This window comes from Lipotes vexillifer, unplaced genomic scaffold (assembly GCF_000442215.2).
Source record: "Lipotes vexillifer unplaced genomic scaffold, Lipotes_vexillifer_v1.1 scaffold272, whole genome shotgun sequence".
Lineage (NCBI taxonomy): Eukaryota > Metazoa > Chordata > Mammalia > Artiodactyla > Lipotidae > Lipotes > Lipotes vexillifer.
Window position 1 is genome coordinate 2,106,251 of NW_006772469.1, and position 13,740 is coordinate 2,119,990.

The 13,740-nt window shown below is 37.9% G+C and overlaps 1 protein-coding gene across 2 annotated transcripts in view; it reads left to right on the plus strand.

The window, feature by feature from the left end:
- Positions 1-12,783, plus strand: part of PRKG2 (protein kinase cGMP-dependent 2) — a 101,121-nt gene extending 88,338 nt beyond the window's left edge. Inside the window, exons 16-19 of one of the 2 annotated variants that reach the window (XM_007447558.1) lie at positions 2,168-2,290; positions 3,274-3,336; positions 10,315-10,381; positions 12,403-12,783. In XM_007447558.1, the coding sequence (XP_007447620.1) occupies positions 2,168-2,290; positions 3,274-3,336; positions 10,315-10,381; positions 12,403-12,498 (349 nt within the window). In that variant the 3' untranslated portion in view covers positions 12,499-12,783. The remainder of the gene's footprint in view (positions 1-2,167; positions 2,291-3,273; positions 3,337-10,314; positions 10,382-12,402) is intronic. The other variant, XM_007447557.1, reaches the window with a different exon arrangement.
- Positions 12,784-13,740: the final 957 nt, after the last annotated feature.

The following is a 13,740-nucleotide window of genomic DNA, read 5'->3' on the forward strand; positions in this document are numbered from 1 at the left end:
CCTTTACAACCAAATATTCTCAGTCTTGAAGTCAGGGAGGATTTGCATTTGAAATGGCATAAGAAATGCTGGAATGAGCCCAGTGATGGGGATTCCAGTCTTAACACCTGCGTTACAAAAGGAGAGATTTGTAGAATCTTCTTGAACTTTTTACACTGCAGATTTCAGTGTAAAAGAATGGCTCCATTCTTTTTCCTTGTCCACATGAAAGATTATTTGATATTATCTGTAATCATTTTCAAATATTCATTGCTTAAGATCTTGAAGTAAAAAAGAGAAAAATTTCCAGGTAGTCATTCAGAGATAAAGTTGATTAAGGTCTCAGGACACAAGGATTTCTATTTCAAGAGTTTGTTTCCTCATCCCTGGAAAATTTGTCAGCTGCATTTCTAAGACATTCATGATGGCTCTTGTAGGTAACTGGAGAATATGCATTTCAGTCTTCGTCAGCTGGAATAAATTGTCACAAGAAGTAGGGAAATAAAGTGAGAGAATAAGGAAGGGGAAAAAATCCTCAATAACTTGGAGTTGCTGAAGTGACCTTGAGCTGTCATGAAGAAGGTGCAAAATTGCTGTTATAGAGGCTTTTCGGGTAGGGCGTGAGAAAAGTTCATTTTAAATGCCCTAAAGGCAGGAGGTAAAACAAAAGAACTAAAAAACCAAACCAAACCAAAACACAACCTACTTGTAAATATATAAATAAGCTGAAGGAATTGTAGCAATGGTTTTTGTTTTCTACCTCATTTTCTTTCCAAGTGAAACATGGATTATTGAAAAGTTGGTGCACTGAACTTGTTTCAGGTTCATTACCAAGAGTGGGAACTCTGGTATCCAAAGGTCTCAAGCGTGACCAAGATACAACAGAGTCATTCATGAAAATCATCTTTAATTTTCAAAAATTAAATGATACAATAGAATAGGTATGAAAGTGTTTTTAAAAGCAGAGTCCATGCATGAACATGTTATCCAAATCCAACGGTTAATTTCCAGTGCTTTCTTACTCATCTTAGCAACACTTGCCTTGAAATTCTCTCTTCGTGCTAGAGGCTGCAGCTCAGTGTCTGTTGCTGGATTCTTCTTGTCATCCTGACCTTCTTCAGTGGTCATCGGGCCACTACAGTCCTTGACCTCTTTCCTACCCACTCACTCCTTGGGTGATAACATCAAGCCCCGTGGCCCATAGATACTGTCTGATGACTCCCCGGAATCATACCTCCAGCCCTAACCTCTTCCCTGAATGTCAGACTCATAAATGCAACTGTCTGCTTAGCATCTCTATTTGGATGTTCAAGATGCAACTCGATTCTCTTCCTCAGAACCTGCTCTGAACCTGCGCACTCCCAGCCTGACCTCCACACCAGTAACAGTAGCTCCGTTCCATAGGTCAAAACACTTCAGTATCATTCTTGAATCCTTTCTTTCTCCTGCATACCACATTCACCTCAGTAGCAAATCCTGTTGACTTTATGCCATCGAAATAATCCAGAATCCCACCATTTCTCACCACCTTCACCACTACTGTTCGAGTCCAGGCTACCAGGCCTGCCTTCCCCCACCGCTAGTACCATCACAGTTTATTTTCAACACATTTTTTAAAAGCTTACTCTGGCTTCTGTAAATTAGATCACCTGACCTGAGCGTATCCCCAGGTCCTTCCCATAGCCCGCTAGATCGAGATGACCATGCTGCCCTTACCTCTTATACTCTCTCCTGCTTCCTCACTCCACCAGCAACACTGCCCTCCTTTCTGTTCCAAGAACAACCCATGTCCACTCCTGACTCCTGGCCTTTGTACTTGCTGTCTTGGAATCCCTTGCCTGTGTGGCTCATTCACTCCCACCTCTGCTCAACTGCCAACATATGAGAGATGCTTTTCCTATCCACTGTGTCTAAAAAAAAACACACCTCCTCTCTCTCACTCTCTGTCCTCCCCTTTATTTTTCTTTTTAGTGATTATCACCACTTGACAGATTACCTCTGTGTGTATGTGTGTGCGTGTGTGTGTGTGTATTTTGTTAAGTTATATGAAATTATTTTCTAGCATATATCCAGTTTTTCTATAAAACAACTCATGAGAGGGAGGGAGGGAGGGAAAAAAAGAAAAGAAATTTAGTTGTAAATGTGTCTCAGATGCTGGTCCTAGTGTCCTATTTTGGCTTTTCTCTAGCCCGCCCTTTTCTGGGATTGACCAAATGATGACCTACAATTTGATTCTCAAAGGAATTGAAAAAATTGATTTTCCCAGAAAGATAACCAGACGACCTGAGGATTTGATTCGGAGGCTTTGCAGGTGAGAATGACTATTAAAAACCCCTTGTTCTTGGCGGAAGGTGTGAAGGCTTCTCATTTCTGCTGCCACACATTTTAAAGTTAGGTGTATATTTACTTTTTGTACTTTTCTATGTAGTTAAATTATATTTAATGAAAATCATTTTCTATTTTGCCGTCTGTGCTAGAAGTTTGAGTTTCCTTCATGTAATACACAGTACCTACTTATAGTTTAAAAGAGATGCAGATTGTTCAGATTATCTTTGAGAATCATCTTTGTCTGTTAGAGGAAAATAGAACCACAAAACTTAGCTTAACAAAGGAGTAGTTTACAGCCTCGTTATTTTGAAAATTAGTGGCGATGATAAAGTGTTGCTATATGCCCTCTTTCAGTCTTCATTTAAAAAAAGTACTTCTATTTTAAATTACTCCAAATTTCTACTTACCACTAAAAATAATTTATTGGAGAACAGAAGACTTCTAGAATTTTGTTTAAGCTTCATTTTGTTGCAGTTTTCTTGCACACTTGAACTTTTTAAAAAGCTTTAAAATTTAGTAAATTTAAAACATGAAACCTAGCTGTGAGTTGCCCACAGAAATTTCTACATGCTTCTAAACTTTCAGCTCTGTTGTAAATGATTCTCTAAAGCTTTCCCTGGTTTCCTTAGCAGACTTGGTAAGGTGGCATCCTCCTGTTTATTTATTTATTCATAGCTCATTTAAAGCACTGGGAGGTACCTATATCTATATATCCGTATGTATATACCTATATCTCTATATTGGGATATATAGATATTGAATACATATATTCATATTCCTGACTGTAATTTGACTGTGGCTCCCCCAGGGGGGGCATGTGTTTTCCATCTCCTTTATACTCAGATGTGCCTGGTCTATGAATATTGTTGACAAAATGAATGAATGAGTAAAGAAAAATTGTTAAATTTTAATGTAAAATTCACTCAAACATAATTATTATAAATTGACTTAAAATTTTTATTTTAGGCAAAACCCAACAGAAAGACTAGGAAATCTGAAGAATGGAATCAATGACATTAAGAAACACAGGTACATAGTTACTTCTTTGCCCAGAAAAATCTAGAAATTTATTTTTAAAGTGTGGTAATCTTGAAGCTTCTCTCAGTCTGTAAAGATCCCTACACAGATGATCAAGTTTTCCCTTTTGGTGCTTTATTTTTAATTTGTGTTTTACTAGCTGCGATGAAGTTATAAAACAAATTACAAAGTCACATATTCAAGTTATAGCAACTTAGCTTTTTATCTGCTGCAATCTCCATTATTATTTTTTAATATTAACTTGGATTCTATAAAGGAATCAAGTTCTAATTTTGACGTTTCATTTACAGTTAAAGTAGGATAGTTATTGTTCTCAATATTCTAGAGAATGGGTCAGCTAAACCAACTGTTAAATAGTATTCTATTTCAGTTTTAATTAATATTATATATTTATTTTAAATATAATTTTCCTTTGACCAGCTCTCCACATTTTTAAGCTTCCTATCATATTTTACTTTTGGAGTAAAGTACATTGATTTCCACAAAACCTCAAACAGTGTTTTATCCTTATGTAATAATCTAAAAAGCACCTTTTTCATGTCTGTGAATTTCTAAAGCTGGTCTTTAAAACCATCAATAACTTCCATAATATAAACTCTCTGATTTCATTCCATATGTGGAAGTTCAGGCCTTGGAGTTTTTTGGGTTTTTTTTTAATCTATGCCTAGCTAAATCCTGCAATCCTTGAGATGTTTTGATTTTGCTTATGATTTACAGAAGTGAAACATCACCTATTGATAGTACAAAAAATAAATTTGAGAATTTCATTACTGAAAACCGTTGAGCACACTGCTGTGTGCACTTTCAGAAAGAAAAACACCTCTCAACATTTTATTCCTCTCTGGATATTTTTACTGAAGAATTAGGGGCACATCAACACAGTGTGAAAATAAAGGGAGAGATGCTGCTGAATAGAAACAACTATTCGTTTTTCTGAACAGTAGTGGTGCAGCTCAAAAAAAAAAAAAAAAGTCCCCAAGCTGCCAGCCCTGCTCTATCTATTCATGAACTTTCTTGAAATAAAGCCATGTATTCAACATTGTAAATTCATATCGGGCTCTGCCATAAGGATATATCAGGACGGGGATGGGGAAGCAGGGAGGGAGGAAGAGATGGAGACAGACCCATCTGTGGATTTTATAGACATCAAAATACGTATTTTATTGTTCTTTGTCATCTTTTGGATTGTCTTTAGTGTAAAGCTCATTATTTGTCTTAGATTCCAATTTATCTCTCTTCCTACGTGCTGTTATCACAGTTTCTTTTCTCATGATACAATGAAACATAAGCACACCGTTCATATTGAACAAACAAGTGTCCAGTCAGTTAAAGTCCCCCTTCCAATGTATTTCCTCTTTTATCTCATTAAAGAAGCATCTTCATGTTTGCTCTGGGGTAGTTGGGAAATAGAAGTGATATAATTGTTAACAGGTTCCCGTTTTATCTCTTACTTCTCATTTACCTGAGGCTCATTTAAATATAGCTGTCAAATTGTGATTAGATGTACATGCAGACTCATGCTAAAGGATTTTCTCACTTCAGCATGGTAATGAAGAATTTTGAATCTCCTTCCCAATAAGGATTAATTTGCCCACTCTTCTTAACAGACAGGTGTTCTTTGCCAAGTATACAGCTGCAGCTGCTGTGTGTGGGGCAGAGTTCACTAATAAGATGTACCAAATTTACACAGTGCCTTCCGGTGAGCTCAGGGAGATCAAAAGCATTATTTCATCTGATTTTCATAGTGCTTCTTAGCATACAAAGATGGGGCACGGGGGTCTGAAAAATAGAGCTCTCTTTGCTTTCAAATAGGAGTCTTCTATAACCTTCCTTAAGTCTCCAAGGCATATATAGCTTCACTACCCAGTATATTCTTGTAATGTTTTTTAAAAAAACATTCTTTCTAAAATTTGCCATCAGATTTTCCCACTCCTCTCTAAAGTAAAACATCTTTTTTCCTTGGAGAACCATTTATTTCAATTTTGTATTTAAAAACAATACAGTTAAACGTGGCATATTGTTATATGTTTGTCCAGTCTGTGTTAAATCATCTTTCTTAAAAATAGAGTTCCTCCCTCTCCTATTTGTAAGTTAACTTACAAACTAGGTACCAATCATGTCTTCCAACACCTCTCTGAAAAGAGGGATAATATTGTTGTAGGGTACAATTGAATCTTTCCTGCTAGGTAGAGGAGTAATTTGTTTCAGGTCTCTTAATATTACCTTTAATATTTCCAGTCTCTAGAATTTTACTCTCAAGAATAGCTACTACTCTTCTAAAAATGAAGAAGCAATTTATGTACAGTTGCTGCTAATATTTCTTTAGTGAATATTTTTCACACACGACTGCGTGCTGGCACTTGGATTACTTAAAATGTGGTTAGTGTCAAAAGGGCCAGGTGTTAGGTGAATAACCACTCATGTTAAGTAAATATTGCCATGAGTCAAATTGTAATAAGTACTCAGCAAGAAATGCATAGGCTCTTTGATTCAGTAGAGTAACAGTAGTGATTTTTATTAATATTTATGGAGTAGCATCTGGGTAGAGAGCATTGTAAAATATGTGAAAAGGAATTGTGTCAGTTATCTGTGGCAAAAGAAAAGAATCCACAGAACTGTGTGCCTATAAATCCCTAAAACTTGAGCCTCGGTCTGTGCAAAGAAGGTGATGGGTGGATCATGGAGAGGACTTCTGTGGTTTTGCAGCAAGGACAAGGGAAGTCATACATCTAGGATTGCTCTCCGACGCTCACTCTTTGCTTAGAGACTGAACAGTGTAGAGCAAAATGGCACTTTGGGTTAAGAATGGCATCTGAAATGGAATGTACTAAGAGCCCGCCCTCTGTTTTTAGTACTTTTTCCCTTGCTAAGCTTAGACTTGGAATGGGAAATCCAGTCAAGGACTGACCCAAAACCAACTCCACGAGAGGGAGGAGATTGAAAAAGGTAGAAAAGGGTAACTTCGGATACGGTTGACAGACCGATGAATACGAGGGCCTCCTAAACTCTCCCAGCCTTCATTCTGATACCTCCCACCACCACCCTGACCTGTCACGCCCCCGCTGCGGTTATTCTTCACATAGCAGCCGGAATCGTCTTCTGAAAACATATTTAGATTGCATCACTTCCTTACAACTTTCTACTGGCTTCCCGATAAGCATAAAATCTTGATCCCTTGTGTTCTACAAGACCCTATAGGATCTGGCCTCTGGCTGGTCCTCAGACATCATATTTTTTCTCTCGTTTCCCCTCCACTCACCACACTTCAGCTCATTCCTATCACTTTCTTCCATTCAGAAGGTCACTGCCACAAATCTTCCCATGGCTTCTCCCTTCTCTTCATTCTGACCTTAATTCAAATATGACTTCTTCAGATAGCACCCTAGCTAAAAGCAGCATCTCCCAACCCATCCGTATCCCAGTCATCATCCACCATTTTATTCTCTTTTATCTTCCTAGTACGTATTAGTATATGAAATTAATGTAAATGTTCGTATTGTTTACTGTTTTGTTTGATTACTTGTCACCTCCTGCCAAAATAAAAATATCTTAAAAGCAGGGTCTTTGTTCTTTTTGATGCCTGGGGCCAAGTTGACTTTCCATAAATTTTTGTTGGCTGGCTGACCTGACCTCAGTGTCCCAATAGAAAAGATCAGTGGATTTAAACAGTATTATTCCAGGTTCTTTATAAGATTCTGAGAGACAGAGTACGTTGTTTCTGTCTGAGAGGAGCAAGTCCTCCTCATTTCTGGTGTTGCATTTCCATCTCACCAAGTCTGATACTTATCCTAAAGACCAGATCAGTCCTTCTTTTTAGATTAATAGTTTGGAAGCAATAAATGAAAGAACTTCATCTGGCCATCGGCCTCCTCTCATTACAGATAACTGTAAAATACTTTTTATCTTGGAGCCTCTTATATACATTTCACCAATAGCATCACCACCATGGCAGTGTGATACTGTAAGACATGATAGTTAGAGGTCCTATGTAAGGGTGTTCTCTTGTAGAGTCATTCAGTTATTCAACAGACATTTATTGGAGCCCCTGTTTTGTGTCAAGTACTGTTGCAAGTGTTAGGGTCACAGAAGGAAAGGAAACAGACAAAAACCCCTGCCCTCACGGAGCTTGCATTCTAGTTGGGGAGACAGAAAATAAAGAAAATAATTAAGTGTATAGTAGGTGTATTAGAAGGCAGTAAGTTATAAGGAGAGAAAATAAAGTATGGAAGGAGGATGGGAAGTACATGGGGGTGGGGTTGGGGAGGGGCTGCCATGTTAGACTGGATGGCCAACGAAGGCCTCTCTAAGAAGATGAGCTTCGAGAAAATACCTGAGGGTGTTGAGGAGACAAACCCTGTGGAAATCTGGGGTAAGGACAATTCAGCTACAGGGGCTCAAGTGCAAAGGTCATGAAGTGGGGACATCCCAAGCTTGTTGGAAGAATGTTGAGGAGACAAAGGAGCAAAGAGAGAGAGAAAGAGAAAGGTAGGGCAGTGGCAGGGTGGTGGAAGGGTGGTGGTGGAAAGGGTGATAAGGCCTGTGGGTTTTAATAAAGACATGGTAATGACTTTGCCTTTTACACTGAGTGAAATTGGAAGCATTGGACAGTTTTGAACAAAGGCATGATGTGAACAAAGGCTGCAATGGCTGATGGCTTTAGGCAGGCAACATTTAGTGTTTACTGGGATGGCAGGCTGCAGGTTTTTTTGTCCGCAGTTGATACAGCGATTAGATTACTCTTTCAAGTTTTCCTCCAAACTTAAAATGTTGGAGGAAACCTTTCCTCCAAATGACTTGCATTTTAAATGATCACCCTTGCTGCTGGGCTGTTTCCCATGGACAAAAGCAGGAGGACCTGTTAGGATGTTATTATACTAATACAGGCAAGAAATAACTGTGGCTTGGCCCAGGCTGGTAGAGTGGAGGTGTTGAGTATTGGCCAGGTTCTGAATACCAACGTATTTTGAACGTAACAGACTAGATTTACATATGGACTGATATAGGATGTGAGAGAAAGGATAACTCCAAAGTCGTTGGTTTGAGCAACTGGGAGAGTTGAGGGAAGTTCGTTGGGGAAAATTTGGAGCTTCAATGTGGACCTGATACAGCTAGATGCCCGTTAGACATCCAGTGGGGAGATGGTGAATAGCACTTGTAGCTAGCAGCCTGTTAAGCAGTGTGTGTGTGTGTGTGTGTGTGTGTGTGTAAGGGGGCAGGGTGGTGGTGGAAATAGCAGTTTGGGAGTAATCAGTTTATACATGCTATTTAAAGGCACAAGAGTGAATGAGATTTCCTAGAAAGTGGGAGTAGTTGGAAGAAGAGGTCCAAGGACTGAGCCCCAGATCATGCCAACTTCCTATGGAAATAGCAATGGAAAATGAGAGAAAGCACCCAAGATGGTAGGAAGAAAGCCAGGAAAAGGGCATGTCTCTGGCGCCAAGTGAAGAAAGTGTTTTGGGAAGTGTGAGTGATGAGCTGTGCTAAGAGTAAGATGAAAACTGAGAATTGAGGGAATTCGCTGGAGTGGAGAGGGTGAAGCCTGATTGCGGTGTGCCCAGGAGAAAATGGGTAGTGTCGACTGAAGAAAAACACACAACCTAAAAGTTGCAAGTTATGTTTTATTTGGAGACCTTATTGAGCACTGTAGCCCAGGAGACAACCTCTCAGCTCTGAGGAACTGCTGCAAAGAAGTAAAGGAGGAATCAGGATATATAAGAGTTTTGGCTTTAAAAACAAAAACATGTAGTACAACATTGGAAGTTTACTGCTGAAGTGGGGAAGGGCCATATAGGGGTTGGGGAGTAAGAGGTACAAACTATTAGGTATAGAATGAGTTACAAGGATATATTGTACAACACAGGAAATATAGCCAATATTTTGTAATAACTATAGATGGAGTATAAGTTTTAAAAATTGTGCATCACTGTATTGTACACCTGTAACTTACATACTGCTGTACAGCAACTATACTTCAATTTTAAAAAGAAAAAGAAAAAAAATTGACCGCTAATCACAAATAGAAGACATCTCAAGTCAACGATTTTACTGCTTTTCTAGATATGGGAAGATGTAAGAGTTTGGGCTCCTTGAAATTACCCCTTAGATATGCATCTTAACTATCTAGGGCCAGTATTCAGTTTTTCTCCATCCTGAATTCCCCATCAGGTGGCTTCAATGGCTGACGGCTTCAGGGCAGGCAACATTTAGTGTTTAGCGGAGTAGCAGGCAACAGTTTTTTTGTCCGCAGTTGATACGGTGATTCGATTACTCTTTCAAGTTTTCCTCCAGTGGGAAGAGAGAAATGGAATGAGAGTTGGAGGGGAGTTCAGGTCAAGGGAGATTGCTTTGTGGTTGGAAGAATTTAAATGTTTCCATACTGATTCGAATGCTCCAGGAGAGACGATGTTAAAGATTCAGGAGAGAGGAGAATTTAAGGAGCATGTCTGAATAGAGAATGTCTACAAGATCAAATACACAGCAGAGGAGCTGACCTTAGTGAGAAGCAAGGGCAGTTCATTCATGGTGCAGTAGAGAAAGGGAACACACAGATGTGCGTACACAGGCAGGTTTGCTGCTGGAAAACTGTAGAAGTTCTCTTTTCTGCTCCTGGTTTCTTAGTGAAATAGGAAGTCAGGCCTATCATTTGGGAGGGAAGATGGATAGGAGGTCTGAAATTTGAGGAGAGAGGACGAAGTATGGATTATGAGTCTAAGGGAGTGTGACGAGGGGAACAACAGGGGAATCTAGACTGACTGCTGGGCAGCATTAAAGGCCCCCCTGAGGGTAGTGGCCATGGATTTAATGTGAGAGACACACATGTGTGTGGGCATGGTTGGTATTTTCCTCTGATCACTTTCAGCTGTACTGTTGCAGGCAGGGAGCAGGCAACAAAATGGGTGGACAGATGACTTGACATGCTAATAGTTTACCAGATAAGTAATATTTCTCTGTACTTTTCTGATTTCTCAGATGGTTAAATGGTTTTAATTGGGAAGGACTGAAAGCCCGGAACCTTCCATCACCTTTACAAAGAGAGGTATGGTATCTACTATATTACTCTCTTGATTTTTTTCCAAGTATTTGTTTTTGTAAACAGGTTTTAGGGGTGTGTGTGTGTGTGTGTGTGTGTGTGTGTGTGTGTGTAGAATAGATTAAAAAAATTTTTTAACAGTTTTTAAATTTAAGTGAAAATGTCTTTGCAATTGTGACTATATGGTCTAAATAGCATTATGTATTCAATAGACCTTAGCTCAGCTCTTAAGAATGGATTACATGTAAATCTAAATCCCAAGGTAGCCAGTGTTGGTCAGGCTGACTGATGGTTCCAAAAATATAATAATATGAACCTATATGTAATTTAAAATTTTCCAGTAGCCGTATTAAAAAAGGTAAAAAGAAATGGGTGAAATTAATTTTAATTATCGTAATACATTAAATATTATTTCAACATATAACAAACACAGAATATTAATATATTAATAAAGATGTTACATTTATTTTTTTCATACTGAATTTTCAAAAATCCCAAGTGGTTTTTCCACTTTCAGCCATCTCAGTTCCGACTAGCTCTATTTCCAGTGCTCAGTCCCCATTGCTGGTTGGACAGCACAGCTCCAGAGAAAGCAGAACATCTGCTAAGTTGGGGAGGGAGGGGGATGGCTCAGGAATAATCTAGTCAACACCCTACAAATGATGTTATGTTGAGTTCTCTGTAAAGGAATTTTGAGGATATTTGTCTTTCTTTGTACCTTTTTAGATTGACATCTGAATTTTTTCATTACTCGTCTAAGTCATTATGGAAAATGTAATTTCGAGTATGTTGTAAATATTGACATTTTACAATAAAACATTACTCTTACTTTGCCCCTTTAAATATATCCAGTGTAATCTAAATGCCATTGAGATATGAAACCCATCAGCCATTTAAAAAATAGAAATATTACATGACTACTTTTTCTCTCTAAACTCCTATTTTTATGTTTCCATTAGATTTTCTCTATAAAATTTCATCCTAATGTAAAAGATTTTTATACTGGATGGTCTTCTATTAATCATTCTTTAAGTGCCTTTCAATTTTAGTTTTATAAAATTAAAAATTTTTGTGAGGATAAAAATTTCACTGGCAACACAAATATTTCTTCTAGATTCAGTTATAATTACATTTTTGTAGCATGTAGTATCAAACAACATACATATATTATAAATTTTTAAACAATTATTAAACGAAAATGTTTTGAAAAGAAATTAATATACTTGTGGATGAATATTATTTATTAAAAAATGGGATCAGATGCCACATCAATTCTATTTCTTTTTAAAATTATTTTTCTATAGATGAAAGTGCTAAGAGCTGTGTTCACATAAATAAGTAAATGAGAGTGGAGGATTTTATAATAGCAATGTCACTTTGAGCACCTTCTGGGTAGTCTCCTTATGCCCCCACAAAACTCATTATGATGGATCATAAATAGTATTTTTAGTGATCTATCAGCTGATAATTCAATTAGGTACTAATGAAGATTGTTTGAAAGCAAAGAATTGGAACCCACTTGATTTGCAAAGTAATTTAATACCAGAGTCATTTCACTCTTTTAACAAGGTCACTAGTATTTTGAATTGTCCCTTTGTTTGACATTCTGGAGAATTTATATGGGTCAATTGACCCTATAAAAATTCAAGATCAGTGAGAAACTTTATTATAAAGTGGAAGAAGGATTCTGGCAAATTTTGATATTTTTGATATTTCCTTTTAAAATATTTTCCAATTTGAAAAAAAGAGACATCATTTCTGTCACCTTTTCTTTCAGAAATAACTCCTTAAGCCAGGTAGCTCCTACTACATGTAATTCTGGGACCCGATCCATTTGTTCTAAAGGGGAGATCTCATGAGGCTGAGAGTGTGACTCAAAAATGATAACTGGTTATCTTTTCCTTATATGTACATTACAAGTGGTTGCAGTAGAAAATCAGTGTTCAGATACAGAAAGCATTCCCCATATGTTCTCGCATGCTTCGTCAATGTTATCCTCACCTTTGGTTTCATCCTTTTTCTACTAGCTAAGTGGACCCACAGATCACAGCTACTTTGACAAGTATCCTCCCGAGAAGGGGGTGCCTCCTGATGAGCTGTCAGGCTGGGATAAAGACTTCTGACAGAAGAAAAGATGATTACTGCCCTACATACACAAAAGGACTATAAGGACCAACAATCCAACACTGATTATTTCTCTTCAGAGTATTATACTATCTTTTAGAAGACCATTAGAGAAAAGAAATCCCTGCCCATGATCTGGGGGTGGGAAATAGTAGGTGCGGAGGTGGTTCTGAATGATAATGTCTCATTTAGATGCTGTGAATTACTCGTGTGTTCTGTTCTTTGCTTTTCTCAAATGTTGAAGGCTATCCTATTCCCCTCTTCAAAGTCAGAACCATTTTTGTCAAAGGGACATCATTTTCTCTGAAATCTGTTGCTCCGTCCTAATCATATTTGTCTCCTTTGAGGCCTAGTAAGGTTTAAAAAGTGTCTTGCCCTTGAGCAACTAAGTCATCCAAATAGAAGGAAGAACAAGGGTGAATTTTGGAAGATTTCCCCCGTTCTCAACAATCCCACGTAAGCATTATGGCATCTTGAAGTCATGGCTTGCGGTAAACTTGGTAGTCAACAGAAGTTCTTGATTTTCACCTGTGTTCAACCTAGAAATATATTGATAGGCTTCTGAACCTAGTCTGGGGAAAGGCAAATTTGAGTATTAGTCATTGGTGCCACTTTCTAACACAGATGAGTTAATGAATCCAGCCAGGTAATTATATTCTATTGGGGAACTTAGAAACAATAAACAAAGCAAAAAATATTTTTATTCTCCTGTGACCAGCTGTGATACCTCAGAGACTTTTCAAAAGTCTTGTTAAAGATGGTTATAATGTGTGGTTAATTGATGGGCCTTTGGAAAGGTTTTATCTTATATATTAAATATTTTCACAAGCAAATTAGAAAACATGCAGGAACTACATTGTGAAGGCTTTTCCTTCCCATTACATATGGAGGAGAAAATATTCTAAAAGCTATAAATGCTGACTCTTTGAAACTCTGAGATATTTTGGCCAGTTCTGTGATTGTTGCTATTAATAAACCAAGAGTATAGAAATAACCACAGTTAATTTTTAATGGGAATCCCATTGGCAAATATTGATGCACGCCTAATCACTGCTGCATGAATAACTTCTTAAGGAGACATTTGAGTCATGGGAGTGTTTATAATTTTAGATTGTTAAGGCAGGCAAGCCACTAGAGAAGTGATGGGGCGGTAAAAGGGACATCCAGCATCTGTCCCCCTCCTGGCTCCTCCCTGCAGTCTTCCAAATAACGAATAGATTTGTTTCAATAGCATTGGACAC